Here is a 14,818-nt window from a genome sequence, read left to right as displayed (position 1 = left end):
AAAGAACCCAAAACACACTTTACAGCAACATCGATGATATGAAATAATCCAAATGAGTCAAATGTTCAAAATTTAAAACTTTTATTTGTGAACCAATGGAGTGAACTGCAATTCATCTTTGCCTTCTATCTTAAAGAGCACTAACATGAGCAGGGGGGGGGGGCACAATATGACAGCTTGGGGCAGGACGGGGCATCATCAGACGCTGGCTTCATTGGAGGGGACAGGAATGAGGACAACATTCGGGGGTGTGGGCTTGTCAACATGTGTTTTCCCCTCCAATGAAGCGATGCATGCTGCAGATTTAGGGGAATACAAAAATATAAGCTGGAAGCGCAGGACCTTGTCTTTGTTTTTTGTTTCCAACCTGCTATGGCAAACACAACACTAACAATGGACACTGGAGTTAAACACAAAAGGCAGGTTTCAGTGTCCCGTTTCATACAAGTGCTTTAAAACTCATTTTAAAAACAAACAAACGTCAAACTACACCAGCTGTCAGGTGATCGCACAACAAATAAACATTTCTCATATTGTTAATTAAAATAAATGGAAAAACAAATGCACCCTGGGACGTATTAGCCAGCCCACAAACTAACATTGGGTTAGATGGGAATTTTTAAGATTTCAGGGGTAGAAATTGGCCAAATTCTCCCATTTCATTCTGGAGAGATTTGCATAAATCCCAATAGCTAGGTCCCTTCACATTAAGAGGAACTAACACAGGCCTCTTTAGCTCCAAGAATTCATTTCAGGTCTTAAAAGAGGGAATTGTTAAAGAGAAGAAAAGGTTCCAACAGACACTTAAGGCCATTTTCATTAATTTAAACGACAGCCTTCTTTTCGATGTCTCGGTTCTAGTCACACTTCACAGGTCCCAGTCAGGGACAGTGAAATAACCTCTGAAAATCTGTTTACAGTCCATCCCCAGTCTGATGCTTGCAACAATATTTCATTCACCTACCTCATTGTTTTGGGGGATTTCCTCTCAGGCAAAATGAGAAGGAATAAAAAACATCTGACAGGGAGGGAGAGACCACAGAGTAAATATAGCTTCATATGTAATTAATAACACTTTGTCAAAACTAGCCCAAGCATGTAACAGCAACCAAAATAAATCATGACCTTATGTTTTGGAAAGAGGGGGGGTTGGACACACACACGCACACAGACACACATTCAGTGTTTGACTGTCAGTCACCACTACTAACATTACTGAGGTAGAGATCGAGGACTGATGTTTTCATAAGCTCCCCAGCCAGAGAAGTGCCAGGCTTCAGCTTCCACACCTTTACACATTCATATATAGACACACACACACACACAAACAAAACACACTAACAATCATACCGTCGGACAGACATGAGCAGCACACACTCGTCTTGTCTGTTCTGTCGGTCTGTTAAACTCCCTGGGATCCTCTGTGTGCTGGTAGGCAGAGAAAACCAGCTGTGGTGACTGGGAATGAAACACTGAGATGGGCCAGGGAACACACGCACACACTCACACACACAAACAGACATACGGCTACCAATTAGCTTATCTCTGTAACACTTGTAAGCTCGAGGGAGACAGCTCAGTGGCACAAGGTCGGTACATGCGGTCCTATCACCTGTGCATGTGAAAAAACACTTTCCCTTTGTTACCTTTGCTACAATCGTTCATGCGACCAGTTCGGGCATCTCTTCTCCCCGTGAGGCTCCACTCACTTCAATTTCATTAACGAAAAGGATTAATGATCCAAATTGGAAAATATCTCTATTCAAGTTATGTTATTCAGCCTCAAATGAACCTATTAAAATACTGCAGTGTTTTTGTAGAGAAACCTACTGATAAGACATTACAACTACAGATTGAAGAGACCTCAGCTTAGCGTACAGGGGCTAAGTGAATTAGCATATTTAGCATGTGAAATGTGACCTGACGTAACATGAATGACCTCATTTATTCCCAAACTCCTCATTGTGTTGGACAGACAAACTAAAACAAAGGGCGCCATCGATAAAACGAGTCAAACAAAAAGCAGAGGACTTGAACTTAAAAACAACTGAAGATATGGATTCATACTAAAGCTTTGCATACAAGTCGAGAGGCAAAATAAAGTAGCTTTCTATGGCCTTTTTGTTTGTTCAAAATAAAAAGAAAACTTCCAATCGCTTCCATTTTGGTTTTACAGTTTCTCCTTTCCCCCTGTGCTAAAGGATTACAGATACACACCTCTGCACTTTGATGATCACTGAGATTTACAGACTTTCAGAGTGGACACGTGGGACAGGACTTTGGCAAAGTTTGACAAGATCATTTCTCAATATTGCTTGAGGGCGTCGAGGGGACGGCAGCATCTGTTGTCCATGAAAAATCAAGCAGCCGCCGGGGGGGGGGGGGGGGGGTTCGGGAACAGGTGCCCCTGAGGGGAAAGCGGGCAGAGGGGAGGGAGGCGCCGTCCTCACATGGACTCAAACTCGTCGATGCGCTGCTTCGTGTTGCCCGATCGGATCTGGCGCAGCGTTTTGTATTTGTCTCGGCCGGCTTTCACATTCTCGGCGTGTAGCACGTCGTTCTGTGTCTTCTTGGTTTCGTCTCTGGCCTGGGCCAACTCTGAACTTAATGTCTGAGTGATGGGAGAGAAGACCAAACATAAAAAGGTTAATGAGGAAGAGGAGGGTAAAAGAGAAGACAGGATAAAAAAGCAATCTAAATTAAGGAATCAGCTTTTCCCTGACGTGTTTTTCTTCTTTGCTACAAAACTGCTATTTTCAGATTCCTCTGAACGTTTCCCTCGTCACTCACCTGCAGCTGCTGCTTCACCCTCTCGTTCTTCTGGGCTTCGGTGACGCGCGCCTCTTCGCTGCGGAGGTCGATCTCGCTGACGCCCTCGTTGGACAGCTCGGCACTGGCCTCTGCGTGGTTCTCGTCCTGCTCGTCGTGCTCGCTCTCAGTATTGCTGCCTGGAGGTGCCGGCATAATTGTCATCGCCGTCTTTAGCTCCTCCTTGGTCTTCTCCAAGTCGTCCTGGGCTGAGAGAGCCTGCAAGAGGGAGCATGGAGGAGGACTGCATCGTTTAATAACTGAGGAGGAGGTCAGCCCTGACTCCATTAGTTTGGTTATGCTTTAAATATACTGACATTGACGATAAGACTGGAAGATTTCCAAGTGGTTAAAAGGTAAATCACAATTTTGATGAACGATTTAACAATGAGGCCAAAGTTTGCTCCTGCAGGATTGAGGGGAGAGGAGTGCGTTACCTTGTGTTGCCATTCTGAGGCCTCATCTTCTTTCTTCCTCTTGGCGTCTTCCAGGAGAGCGATCTTGGCTGTGAATTCTGCCAGTTCAGCAGCCTGGGATCAAACATACATCGAACAGTCAGTGCCTGCAGAAGAATGGACTTCACTGTCTATTAAAGAGGCTTGTGCGCACAAAAATGTACACAGCCTAAAATTGCTCCAAGCATCAGTCAAACAAACACGCACCAGTTGCTCCTGGTTCTTCAGCTGGTCTGCGGCCTGTTTGGCCAGCTCCCCCTTCGCCTCCTCGGCCATTGTCCTCTCTCTCTCCAGCCTCTCCGCCTCCTCCCTTGCTCTCCTTCTCTCATGCTCCAGCTCCAGGGCCCGGCGAGTCTGCTCCTCGAGCTCTGTGGGATCAAACACAAAAACAGTTCAGACAAAGACGGACGGCTTTAACCAAATTTCCAGTTCAACAGACACACCTGATCTTGCAGACCAAGAGATAGGCTCTGATTGGATAGACAGAAGGAGGAGAGCGGGAGGCAGCACAGATAAGTGAACAGATCGATAAGTAAGAAAAACAAATACCTTTCTGAGCTCTCATCGTCTGCTCCTCAATCTGTCTCAGCCGCTCCATGAGCTCATCTTTCTCACGCTCTATCTTTTCCTTTTCTTTCTCCGCATGCTCTCGCTTCTTTTTCTCATTCTCCAGCTGGGCCCTGAAAAAAAAGTTTATTAATGAAGTTTATTAATGAATGTAAAAGCAAGCACTTATTTAACGCCATAAAATTACCACATACTCAGAGCAGGCGTGTACAAGAGGAAGGCAGTCCTCTGGTGGAGAAGCATTATAACTGATATCTACAAGCAGCATAGTTGGAGTAAACAGTAGCTACATCACTTAAAACCTTGGTCTGATGGATTTTCAATAGTTAAGAAGACTAGTATATGTATATGCTGTTTTCAGTACCTCTCCATTTGTTTGTGGTGCTTCTCCTCCCGGGCTTGAGCCTTCATCTGTTGCACCTCGATGGTGTCGGGCTTTCTCCTCCTCATGTACAACTCGTGGTTTCCCATACACAACGCCAAGATTCGCTTGTTGATGCGCAGTCGCGGGGCGTAAAACACAAAGTCCTACATTGGTAAGAAAAGAGAGAAGCAAAAGATATATATACACTAACCGTAAAGCAGGAAATGTTCTGAGGATAGTTTTTATGAATTTCACACTCACAGGCGCTTTCTTGTCGATCGGTTTGATGACGAACTTCTTGTCGTTGAAAGAGATGTTTCGAATCTCGCTCCAGGGGAAACCGATCTTTGGTGTCAACCTGAAAACAAAACAAACATGCTTTATAAAACTTGGCCAGCAGATGGTGCCCAGCATGGACAAACTGACTAACATGAAATTATCAGACTGGATCTTTCAGGTTGCATCAGTGAAGTTGGAAAGAATGACAGGAAACAGAAGGTGGATGAAACTCTAAATATCCTCTCCTGCCAAAATTTGACAGGATACCTGTAGTTCTCTGATCAGAAAGCAACAGGCTTCTGATGACAGAGCGGAAACCAAAACTATTTTTTGTCTCTGTTGTCACCTGGGCGAGGGGAAAAGGATGGCAGCTGTGATGACCCCAGATAACAAACAGGAAGGCCAAGGCAGAGAGACATTGAGAGGAAACGCTACAAGAGTTCTGATTATATCTATACTTTCCTCTCCGAAAGCGGAAACAAAATCTAACCAGGAAAGACTCTTCAGTTCCTTTCTCCACCTCAGCCTCATTTTTCACTTCTAAAAATATCGTCCTTTAGACTTTTGAACACTTGTTAGTCCTCCCCCAATGTTTAGGCTAATATCAAACACAGAATTTCTCCAGAATGATAGAGCATTTTGTGAGTACACCGGACAGATCTGTGTGTTTTTGTGCCTTACTTGTCTTCATGCTCATAGATGTTGAGGCCCAGAGCATCCACGCCCAACCACAGCTGCGTGCCCTTCTTGTTTTTAATCTCAAAGTAGTTGACGCCGTACATCTCCAGGTCCTGGGCGATTTTAAGATACTCCATCATCGAGTCCTCTCTAACGAAGAGGAAACACAAAGCTGATGAGTTAGGCTTTTATAAATATTATCATAGCTGTGAAAGAGAAATTAATTTACATTTTAAAAATACAATCACATCCAAAGGTATATCAACACACTCCTCGTCCTAACATGGCATAACAAGTTTCAAACACATATACACAGAAATATATTTTTCTTCATCTCCCTCAATTTAACACAAACCTGAGCATTCCTCTGTGTTCTTCATGCCAAGTCTGTATCCGGTCCTCCCACTGCTCCTTGGTCAGCTTGTGTTGCTCCAGGACTCTGCACACAAACACAAACACACATACAGCCACAATGAAATGACTTTCGCCCGAAGGAATGTCGATCGGCACAGAATTGTTTCCTCCAAAGGAAATCATACAAGATCCTTCCAGGGAACGAGACGCATTCCAGGGTATGTGTGATGTAGTGTGTCTGTGTGTGAGTGTGTGTGTGGGAACTGAGCGGACACCTCCCAATGTAGGTGGTAGTTTGGTCACTCATGTTCAGAGTGGTTTCTGAGATGTTTGTACCTCTGAGGCAGCAGTCTGTCATGGGTAAGGTAGCCAGGCTTGTGGGCATCTTTGTTGTAGTCTCCATACTTGGTCTGGACGGCGTATGATGCCAGTAACACCGCCGTCTCTGGGGGACAATAGTTCTCATCATTAAGGATTGCCTCCTTCACCTGGAAGAACGGGGAGGACGTAAAATAGTTATTAATAGTTTTCAAGTTTTCAACTAGCACCACCACTTGTTTATCTTCACGAAACAGCAGTAGATGGAGAGCATTTTCTAGACAATCCACCACATCTAGATGAAAACTTGATCAGTGGTTTGTTACCTGAAGAAAGAAGAGTCTCTGGGTGATCTCCTGGATGAGCTCCTCCGACACATCCTCAGGGAAGAACTTGGCTCTGAACTTAAACTGCAGGGGGTTCTCCTTCTTCACATCCTGCTGGGTCACCTAAAAAACCACAACAGTGTCATTATGCATCCATCGCTCAATCACATCATGTTTGTGTCACAGCTGCATCTCAGTGTCCAGGTTGAATGAACACGTCAGATTGTAAATAATAATTATAGAGCCCTAGTGTTGACTATAGACTATCATGTTTTTTCAGTATAGGTCCCAAACTCGAGAAGGACTTATCTGCTGAGATTGTTTAATAACCTCATTTTGTGCTTAAGAAATGCATTTGCCTCAAAAACACTGCATTGTTTGAGATAAAGTCCATCACAAAAGTACATTCAGTAACTTTAACAAGCACAAGACACTTCTGTAATGTGCGTTGTCTGACATATGTTAGTTGTACGTACACACGCAGACAGACAGAGACACAGAAAACAGTTTGAGGGGAATTTTCTGTCAAGCATCCTCGGAGACACACAGACACTGTAATAGTAGATGTTCAGGCCGGAGGGTATGTTGGCCTGAATGAGAGAGGAGGGCTGTTGAAAGAGAACATTCGAGGCTCCAAACCACAGCACAACTTCCAGACAAATCCCAAACAGACACTGACAAACAGATCAAGATTGGATCCTGGAAGGAGGCAGAGAGATGGAAGAAGGAAGAAAGAACAGCTACAAACTGTTTATTTTAATGTGATGTGACACTCGCCTTCTTATTGAGTTTGAGCCAAGTGCTGTAGCCTTTACTGTCCACATACTGTAGACCGAAGAACCAGACCTCCCGCAGACCCACTGTCTTCACCACCTGAGATCAAAACAAAAGGAAATTCATTGCTACAGCTTGTTTAAGGGTCATTTTAAAGCTGTTCACAGTGTAGACAGGAAATGGATAGAAAGATGGTGACATGCCCCAGAGGTGGGGTTATCTCGATAGGGTGTTTTCATATAATAGTATATTTATCTTATCAATACAGTGCAGCATGTCACGTACTACTGCTGTGAAAGTTTCTAAAACTGGCTGACAATTACATGCCCATCAGGAAAACTACTTGCACAACTTGTTGGGGTAAATCTTCTGATTCACTGTATGTCAGTTAATGGATGTAGGGTGAGGATAAAGTGAGATGTGCAGAAAATGAAACTCTGCAGATATCAAAAAGGAAGTCAGTTGTGTTACTTGTGCACACCTGGTCGAAGAGCTGCTTCCCTGTGGTGTTGGGCTGGATGGCAAACTCCAGCTCTGCATCCATGGTGGTGACTCGGACGTTGATCTGGAAAACAAACACAGCAAGAAGTTCAACTTGTTTCCTTATGAATACAAAGATTGAACTTTCAAATATTAGTTAGAGCAGTGACACCCAACTCTAAAGTCAGTTGTAAAGTCTATATATTAAGAATATAATTTGCTAACCAAACAACTGTTGGTAAACTGCGTTTTTTGGTGGAAAATCTTGTTTTTCCATAAATACAAATTAGAATCATACTTTTGTCACATATGTCTGCTTCCCTTTCATACATAGAAGTACTTTCTCAAACTATAATTAAAAATGAGAAACAGTGAGTGCCTTCTGAGATTGTCTGTTATGGGATGAACTGTTTTTCGGTCGAGCGACAATCTTCCAGAAAATTACAGAATTCTTACAGACATTAATGACAGTTTGTTGCGCAATTTCTCAATTTGTGTCAACCCAATTTAGTGAAGCCACTGAAAACTCTGGTCTCGTCTTTTCATTTTCCATCCTGCACTGCCAGGGAGAGCAAACCCCACCTCTCAAGGCAGCTTATACTGCAGGGCCTCTGCTGGGGCGGAGCTGGAGATAAAACTTAGGCATTGGCTGTGCCCTGTTTAGCAGCACTGGCGGCGCGCCTAGCAGCGGCTCATGGCACGGAGCAGAGGGGGCCGACCTACAAAGCATCTCACATCCTTCCTCCCACGACTACCTACACACAGTCGCCGTATGTCGCCTCGCTGGTGGTGAAAAACTCGAGAAGAGACGGAGGAAACGTGCAGGGTTCAGATGAAGGTGAGAAAATGAGAGGCAAAGAGAATAAAGTAAAGAGTGAAACAAAAAGCGTGCACAACAGGAAGCAAGAGAGGATCTCGGGTGATTTACTTTTGAGATTAAGTTACAGCGAGGTTGCTGTAGATGGGCCAACCGTGCAAAAATCAAGGGAACGGAAAAGGGACACAGACGGAGCCTTTCCTTTTCACTTTAACACAAAACCTCAGGAACGCTAACTTTGCATTTCTCTCAGTGCCTCTCTTATTTTTTTCACCGTCTCTCCGGCCTTCATCTCTCCGTTTCCCAGGCAATGAATAATCCATGGAACTTGTGTCTATACAGCACATAGCTGGACTCCCGCACCACACAGCTCCCACCACAATGTATCTGCCTCTGTCTAACTCTCATTAATTAGCCATGAAAAGTTGCAGCACTTTCTCCACACTGTAGACATCCTGCAGGAACATCTCCAACTAACTACACTTAAAAGCCACATCAGCAAAATAACCTGTCCACGATTCACTGGAAGATGAATTAGTATGTTGTGTTTGTTTCAAAAAGAAGCTGCTTCACTGACTTCCTGATACAGGAGCAGTTATGGAGAGTGGAGTGTTGAGCTGGGGTTTCTAAGTGACCGGCCTTGAATGGATCTTGCCCTGTGTTTGTGTGGGGCCCGCCTGCCATCAGCCATCAGCTGTGAAAGAACCGGCCCTTTGTGCTGCATGCGGGTACGCGTCTCTGGCAAAAACGTAGCCAGAGCGCAGAGAGAGGTGGAATCCTGTGTGGACCAGACGGTTAGTTAATCCTCTCTCCTGCAGAGAGACGGGGAGGAGAAGAGCGACAACAACATGCCGGGGCGCTGACAGCTAATCACACACTGACAACTGAGAAGTCTCAAAGAAGCAACTTTTGCAAGCCTGTCCTTATGTGACATTTGTCCCTCGGGTGACGAGAGACACACTGACTGGGCAACAAGACAATTCCTAGGAGGATCTCTTTTGAAATCATTAGGTTAAACAAGCAGACACATTTCACAAGTTTCTTGTTTGCTCAAGCAGGTCAAAGCATGCATTTTACCCACAAACTTCAGTGTGTTTAATGCGGCCCTGTCATACAAAAGAGTTTGAGTCATGATTTCAAATGACGTGTCTCAACAGTTCCTTAAATCAAGAAGGAAACCATAAAAACTAATATGTTATCATGTTGTATTCAGATCCACTGTCTTATCCACCATTTAACTTGCAGATATCCACATAATACAACCGAATGGCCGGATTTCATTTTTTTAAACTGACCTCCTGCAGCCACAACACCGAGTGGTCATCCAGTCACTACACTAACGGGTTGCAAGACAGAAAGTGTCAAGGAAGTGCTTATTGGGAATCAGGATGCAGATACATAATTGCAAGAGGATACAAATATTAAAGGGTAGAAGTAACGATTCATTTTTTTTATTCTGGATCATTTTATCCCGACTTTGACCATCTTTTTGCATGTTTATCACAGAGACTCCAAATTGTGTCAAAATCCGCGGCTGGGTTATTTAAATTGCCTGTATTTTTGCGTTCTTAGTGTCATTTTGCCACGTTTCTAAATCCCCCTCTCCATTTCAGTTGGGAAGAGGAGTTCTCACTCAGACAGGCCCCTTGTTAAATGTGCAGCTGTTTAGTTCCTGTAAGCTGTTTAGAGAAGCTTTGCAGAGCGAGGCCTTAAGAGAGAGAAACACACACACACACACTTCAATCAGTAGAGCTGCTAATCTGTCCTGCTGGGCTCCGAGCAGCTGTCTGTCTCTCCGATTAACCCCCCCGCAGGGTGAGGCAGGCCTCTGAGGGAGGGGGGGATGAAAGGGGGAGTGAGAGGAGACGAGGAATCGCCACAAGCTTCAGACACAAACTCATCTTTTAGGAAACTGGAAAGTTTTGCAGCCTGTTGTTGAAACACTTCAAGAGATTTTACAAGATACACTCGATGGGCAATAAAAAGGGGAAAAGGAGGGTCTCACATACCTACTTGACTATGGACCTAGCTTTTGTATTGTAAATTAGGTGATGGGTCAAACACAAGAGGCAAACAAGAGTTTCATGTTGCTCTGTACCAACTCTGCTGCTCCTACCTTCCTCTAAATGTCCCTATTTTCATTCCATCTAAACCACGGGGTATCTCCTCAGCCCTACAACAAATCCCTAGTTTCCTTTCTTCTCTTTGTCAACTTCCCATTTGTCCTGATCCCTACGCTCATCTTCCCCGACATCTCCTTTCCCTTCCAGGCCTTCGGTCGTCTGCTGATAATCCTGTCTCTTCACCTTGTTTCTTTGCTTGCATAGAGGCAGGATGTTGACACAGACTGGGCCCCGATACACACAGGGGGCCTCCTCTCCTGCAAACAGGAAAACAGCCACGGGCTAGGAAACCTGTGTGGGCCCTCTTCCTGTGGGGTGCTGTCACCTCATAATTCCATAGCCCACACACTGCACCAAACAAAGGGGTTGGGGGTCAAGTGGAATGGGAGGTATGATGTCAACAGACACAGAAACAGCACATTATTCCATATTACTCCAAATATAATTTGTATTCATAGAAACACTGCGACTGTTTGAAGGTTTACGTTCTATGCACACTGATGTTGACGCCCTCAAATAGGGACACCGATATCTAAATCATCATCAATTAATCACCACTGATTAAAAATCCATTGATATATTAACCCATTGGATTAACCACTAATGGCATCCAAGGAGTCATGTGTCACTCAGGGAGAAGCACAGTTGCAGCTTTGGTATGAAAAACTGTATTTTATGACCATTTTTAGTCAGAACAAAACCATTTCTGAATTTAAGTTGTATAAACCAACGGACGTATACAAAGACTCTTTAAGCCAACAAGGTCAAAGTCAGCAGTGTGCGACAGTAACAAAGCCGCCTCCAGGGCACTGGTTCAATTGGTTTTAAGTGGCGGCTCTCACTATGAAAGGCTCCACACAAAATAACCCTATGGTATGTTGTCAGAGAGTCTGGAACATTTTCTTTACAAGTTGCTGTAGAACTAAACTTATGAATGAAATGGAAGAGTGTGTAACATTCCTACGCTGCATCTTATGAGTGTCACTCTAATCATCTTCTCCTCAGTTACAGAACATGGTTAGAAAACAATGCTGTATGTTTTAAATTATTGATGCATTATCAATACAGTTGTGAGTGTTTCTGATAATTCAGTAGCCTCCCTGCTACGTCAACAAACACTTGTGCTACTCAAACCTACGACTGTTTCCTGTGCCAACTGAGGCATTAGAAGACTATTCCAAAAGATTTGGAGGTCTGGCACTGATCCCAGAGATGGTCACGTCTGATCAGCCCTGCTGTCCTTCCTCTGTTTATTATGTCAGTGCTTCCCTGCCACAGACTGTACTTTCTCTGTCAGTTATTGTCTGTGACAGACATGTCCCTCTACGCAGAGAGGCCAGCACTCCGCTGTACAAGCTGTCTTTTTGGGACGGTCCCCTGATGACTCAAGAGACAAAAGGGGGAAGTGGAGGACATCATTGGCTTTGCTTGGCTGTCCCTCCACACCCACATCCATAAACCCAGCACCTATAGAACTAGACAGGCGATGCGCTCCATTTGTGGAGAAGCCTGAAGCCTGTTGTTCCCAGTTCCTCTGAAATGTACTGATGTAAGCTACAGCAACTTGACCCTGAGCTGGTAAACTAAGAATGCCAAATGCGAAGAGGAGCTGTATCATATTTAGTTTGTGCAGAGTAACACATGGGCTGGACAACCCAACACTTTGAAAAGAGAAAACTAGCTGTGAATCAAACAGTATAACCAGAACCATGATGAAAAAAGCAGCATGACAACTTCGGGAAATCAGACAACCATGAAGCTACTGCTTAAAATCGGTCTTGTATTGGCGTTGTTCACATCCCAGGACTCTCTCTGGCATTCTCTCCACCCTTTAAGCAACAATGGCAGCAGTGTTGCAGTTGCACAGCCTGTGGGCCAGGCAGTACACTTCACACTCTGGCTGTTGTTTACTTGGAAGAGGAGTACGTGGAGTGGGAGCAGCCATGGGTATGAAACTGCCACTCCACCCAACGCTCAAATGTAGCCTTGGGGCGGCAGTGCACGCCTACCGTTACGACAAGAGAGCAGTTCTGAGGAGTCAGATTGTACAAGCAGACTGAGCAGGAACACACTAGCAACTTTCATGTTTCTGATTCATATCAGACATCCGGAGCTTGAAGATTGTTAAGACTTTTTACACTAAACAATCTGAGTCAATTATACTGGAAAGTGTCTAACTAAAGTGTTTTATCCCGGACTTCTCTCCCTGAGCAGCTCATGTGCCTGTTTATCTCTTTAAAGACACAGCATGATAAAATAACCAGTTCTCATCTAGCTTTCAGTTTCTTACCGGTTTCGGCATCTTTATTTCCTCGCCCCCTTACACCCGTTGACTTAGAGGAAGAATCTGTCACTGGACGACAGGAACACTTGTATCTCACGGCCTGAAAGAGAAACAGACATGTTTTTTCCCCATTAGGAACACAGTATACGTTTGTGAAACAATATTATCTACTAGTATTTCCTGTTTATTCCTTTCTGAAATGTTTTAAGAAAGAATCCGTCAGTTAAACCCTGGCTATACAATGCATTGAGTTGAAAATGAAAAATAACTATAGTTTCAGGAGAGAGGATATAGAACGAAAAGAGGAAGTCAAGTAAGCTTAACAGCAAAATAAAATGAACCCTGTTCCTAATTCTTATGAAAACTACGAGTTACAGATCCCTAAACATTCACACAAGTCTGAAATAGTTTTGCAATGACCTGTGTTGAACAGTTATAGGAGTTTGAAACGATTCAGGTAAAGAGTTTAAGTTGAGTGGAAATTTGATTGTACAGTGTCATGTCACAGATCACCTGTAAATATCTCATAGCAAATGAAGCAATACATATTTGATTTTGTGACACAGCTATTGATGAATATTGTATTTCAATAATTATTATTATCGTTTTAGTAACCTGGTCCAAATATCCGTATCTTGAGACTGACACCCACTGTCCCTCTTTCATGTAATACAAATTTAAAGCTTAAATTTTTAATGCTGCATACGATATTTCCTATTTAGGCAACATAGCATACATTAACAGGAAGTTGTTTCCTATCTTTATTTTGAAGGGCAATCCAATTTTGTTTGGTTTGGAGAGAAACCTAAATATTGTTAAAAATCAAAAGAGGACTCGATCCATTTCGACAGCTGGAGGTGAGACAGTGAACATTAATCATCACAGAGTGAAATGAAGTTAGTAGACTGTATAACATAGTCATTATAGCGGCTTTAAAGAAGAAATGACGGTAAACCAGCTGGAGACACTTGTAGCTTCCAGCAATTAGCTTCGCCCACTTACCCGCCGAGAGTTCACTTCCGTTACAATTTGACAACTATTTAAATGAAACGGTGGTAAATACGTGTCACTGTCGTAAAGAAAAACAAACAAAAAAAAAACGTTTGCACGACGGAAATTATTAAAAATAAACGTGTGAAAAATGTATTCCTCCACCTACACGACCATCCCAACCCAAAGTGAACAGTGGCCCATAGAACAGGGCTGATTTAGAGATAGTGGGTGTAGTCTATGTAACGGGACGAGCTAGCTACAGCTGCTCCCTCGCTACGACGTGTGAAGTTTTAACGCACATTCTCTCCCGCACGTTTGGGCCAATTCAAACGCAATTTTACCCCGCAGAATAAACAGGGAAGAAACACGCAAAAAAAGACGTGTCCCGAGACTGTAGCGCGTGGGCAGTGTCGAGGGGAGATGCGAAGAAGGGGATCGAACACGAGGATATCCGCTATTGCATCAAAGTTGAGAAGCTGTGTGTGTTTTTTTTTATTTAGGGAGAGGCAACTCACCGGGGGGAGACGGACTGGTTCTTAGAATGGATGTGGAAGCCCGGCTGTCCTCGGATGAGAGCAAAACGTCCACGGTGAAAACGACCTGTGGACGATCCCGTGTTTCTGTGTTTTTTGAGCTGCGAGCGAATCGTTCGAGTCCCGAACAACCATAAGGCGATTTGGGGTGCCACTGTGAAGCGCGCGGAAATGACACGACGCCACTTCCGGTGTTGGCTTTAATAGTAAAGGCCTCCCGGAAGCACTTCGAAAATTTGCGCCCATTTGAACTCCAGCAATATCACAACACAAACATAGCAATATTAAAAGTATTGCTATAAGGGAAAGAAGTACAAATATAATAATACACTGCAAAATCAGTCTCATAAGAACGTGCACATATAGGTAAATAGACAACATGTTATTTAAGCGGCTATCATATTTAATGCTGAAGACCATAATCTCCATTATAATCTATTGAAATATTGTTGGGTTAAATTTTGCTTGTTTCCAGTCATTTCACCCCTTTCTCCAGTCAGCTCGACGCAGCCGATGAGGGAGATGTTCAATAACAATCAGTCAAAACTTTATTTATATAGCACCTTTCAAACAAGCCATTCACAAAATCCACAAAACACATACAGAGATCCACATGCATTTAATTTAGTTAATGTAAAAATGTCTTTATATTCTTTAATTCAACA

At 43.6% G+C, this 14,818-nt stretch overlaps 1 protein-coding gene across 2 annotated transcripts; it reads right to left on the bottom strand.

Annotated features, from left to right (window-relative positions):
* Positions 1–64: 64 nt before the first annotated feature.
* Positions 65–14,316, bottom strand: LOC133933397 (radixin-like). Of its 2 annotated transcripts, none has more exons than XM_062380488.1 (15): positions 14,136–14,316; positions 12,634–12,727; positions 7,405–7,488; positions 6,927–7,022; positions 6,150–6,272; positions 5,842–5,993; positions 5,507–5,590; positions 5,155–5,301; positions 4,456–4,552; positions 4,195–4,358; positions 3,813–3,943; positions 3,471–3,631; positions 3,246–3,338; positions 2,791–3,027; positions 65–2,611 (listed from the first exon to the last, which is right to left on the bottom strand). In XM_062380488.1, the coding sequence occupies exons 2-15, from the start codon at positions 12,643–12,645 to the stop codon at positions 2,447–2,449; spliced, it is 1,746 nt and encodes a 581-aa protein (XP_062236472.1). In that variant the 5' UTR covers positions 12,646–12,727; positions 14,136–14,316; the 3' UTR covers positions 65–2,446. The 2 variants fall into 2 exon arrangements, with proteins under 2 accessions (XP_062236472.1, XP_062236473.1); XM_062380489.1 differs by lacking the exon at positions 14,136–14,316 and adding an exon at positions 13,630–14,046.
* Between the last annotated feature and the right edge of the window lie 502 nt (positions 14,317–14,818).

The sequence above is a fragment of the Platichthys flesus genome, chromosome 22 (assembly GCF_949316205.1).
Source record: "Platichthys flesus chromosome 22, fPlaFle2.1, whole genome shotgun sequence".
In the NCBI taxonomy this organism is placed as follows: Eukaryota; Metazoa; Chordata; class Actinopteri; order Pleuronectiformes; family Pleuronectidae; genus Platichthys; species Platichthys flesus.
The sequence above is the reverse complement of the archived record's forward strand: the minus strand, read 5'-3'. Positions and strand labels throughout refer to the sequence as shown.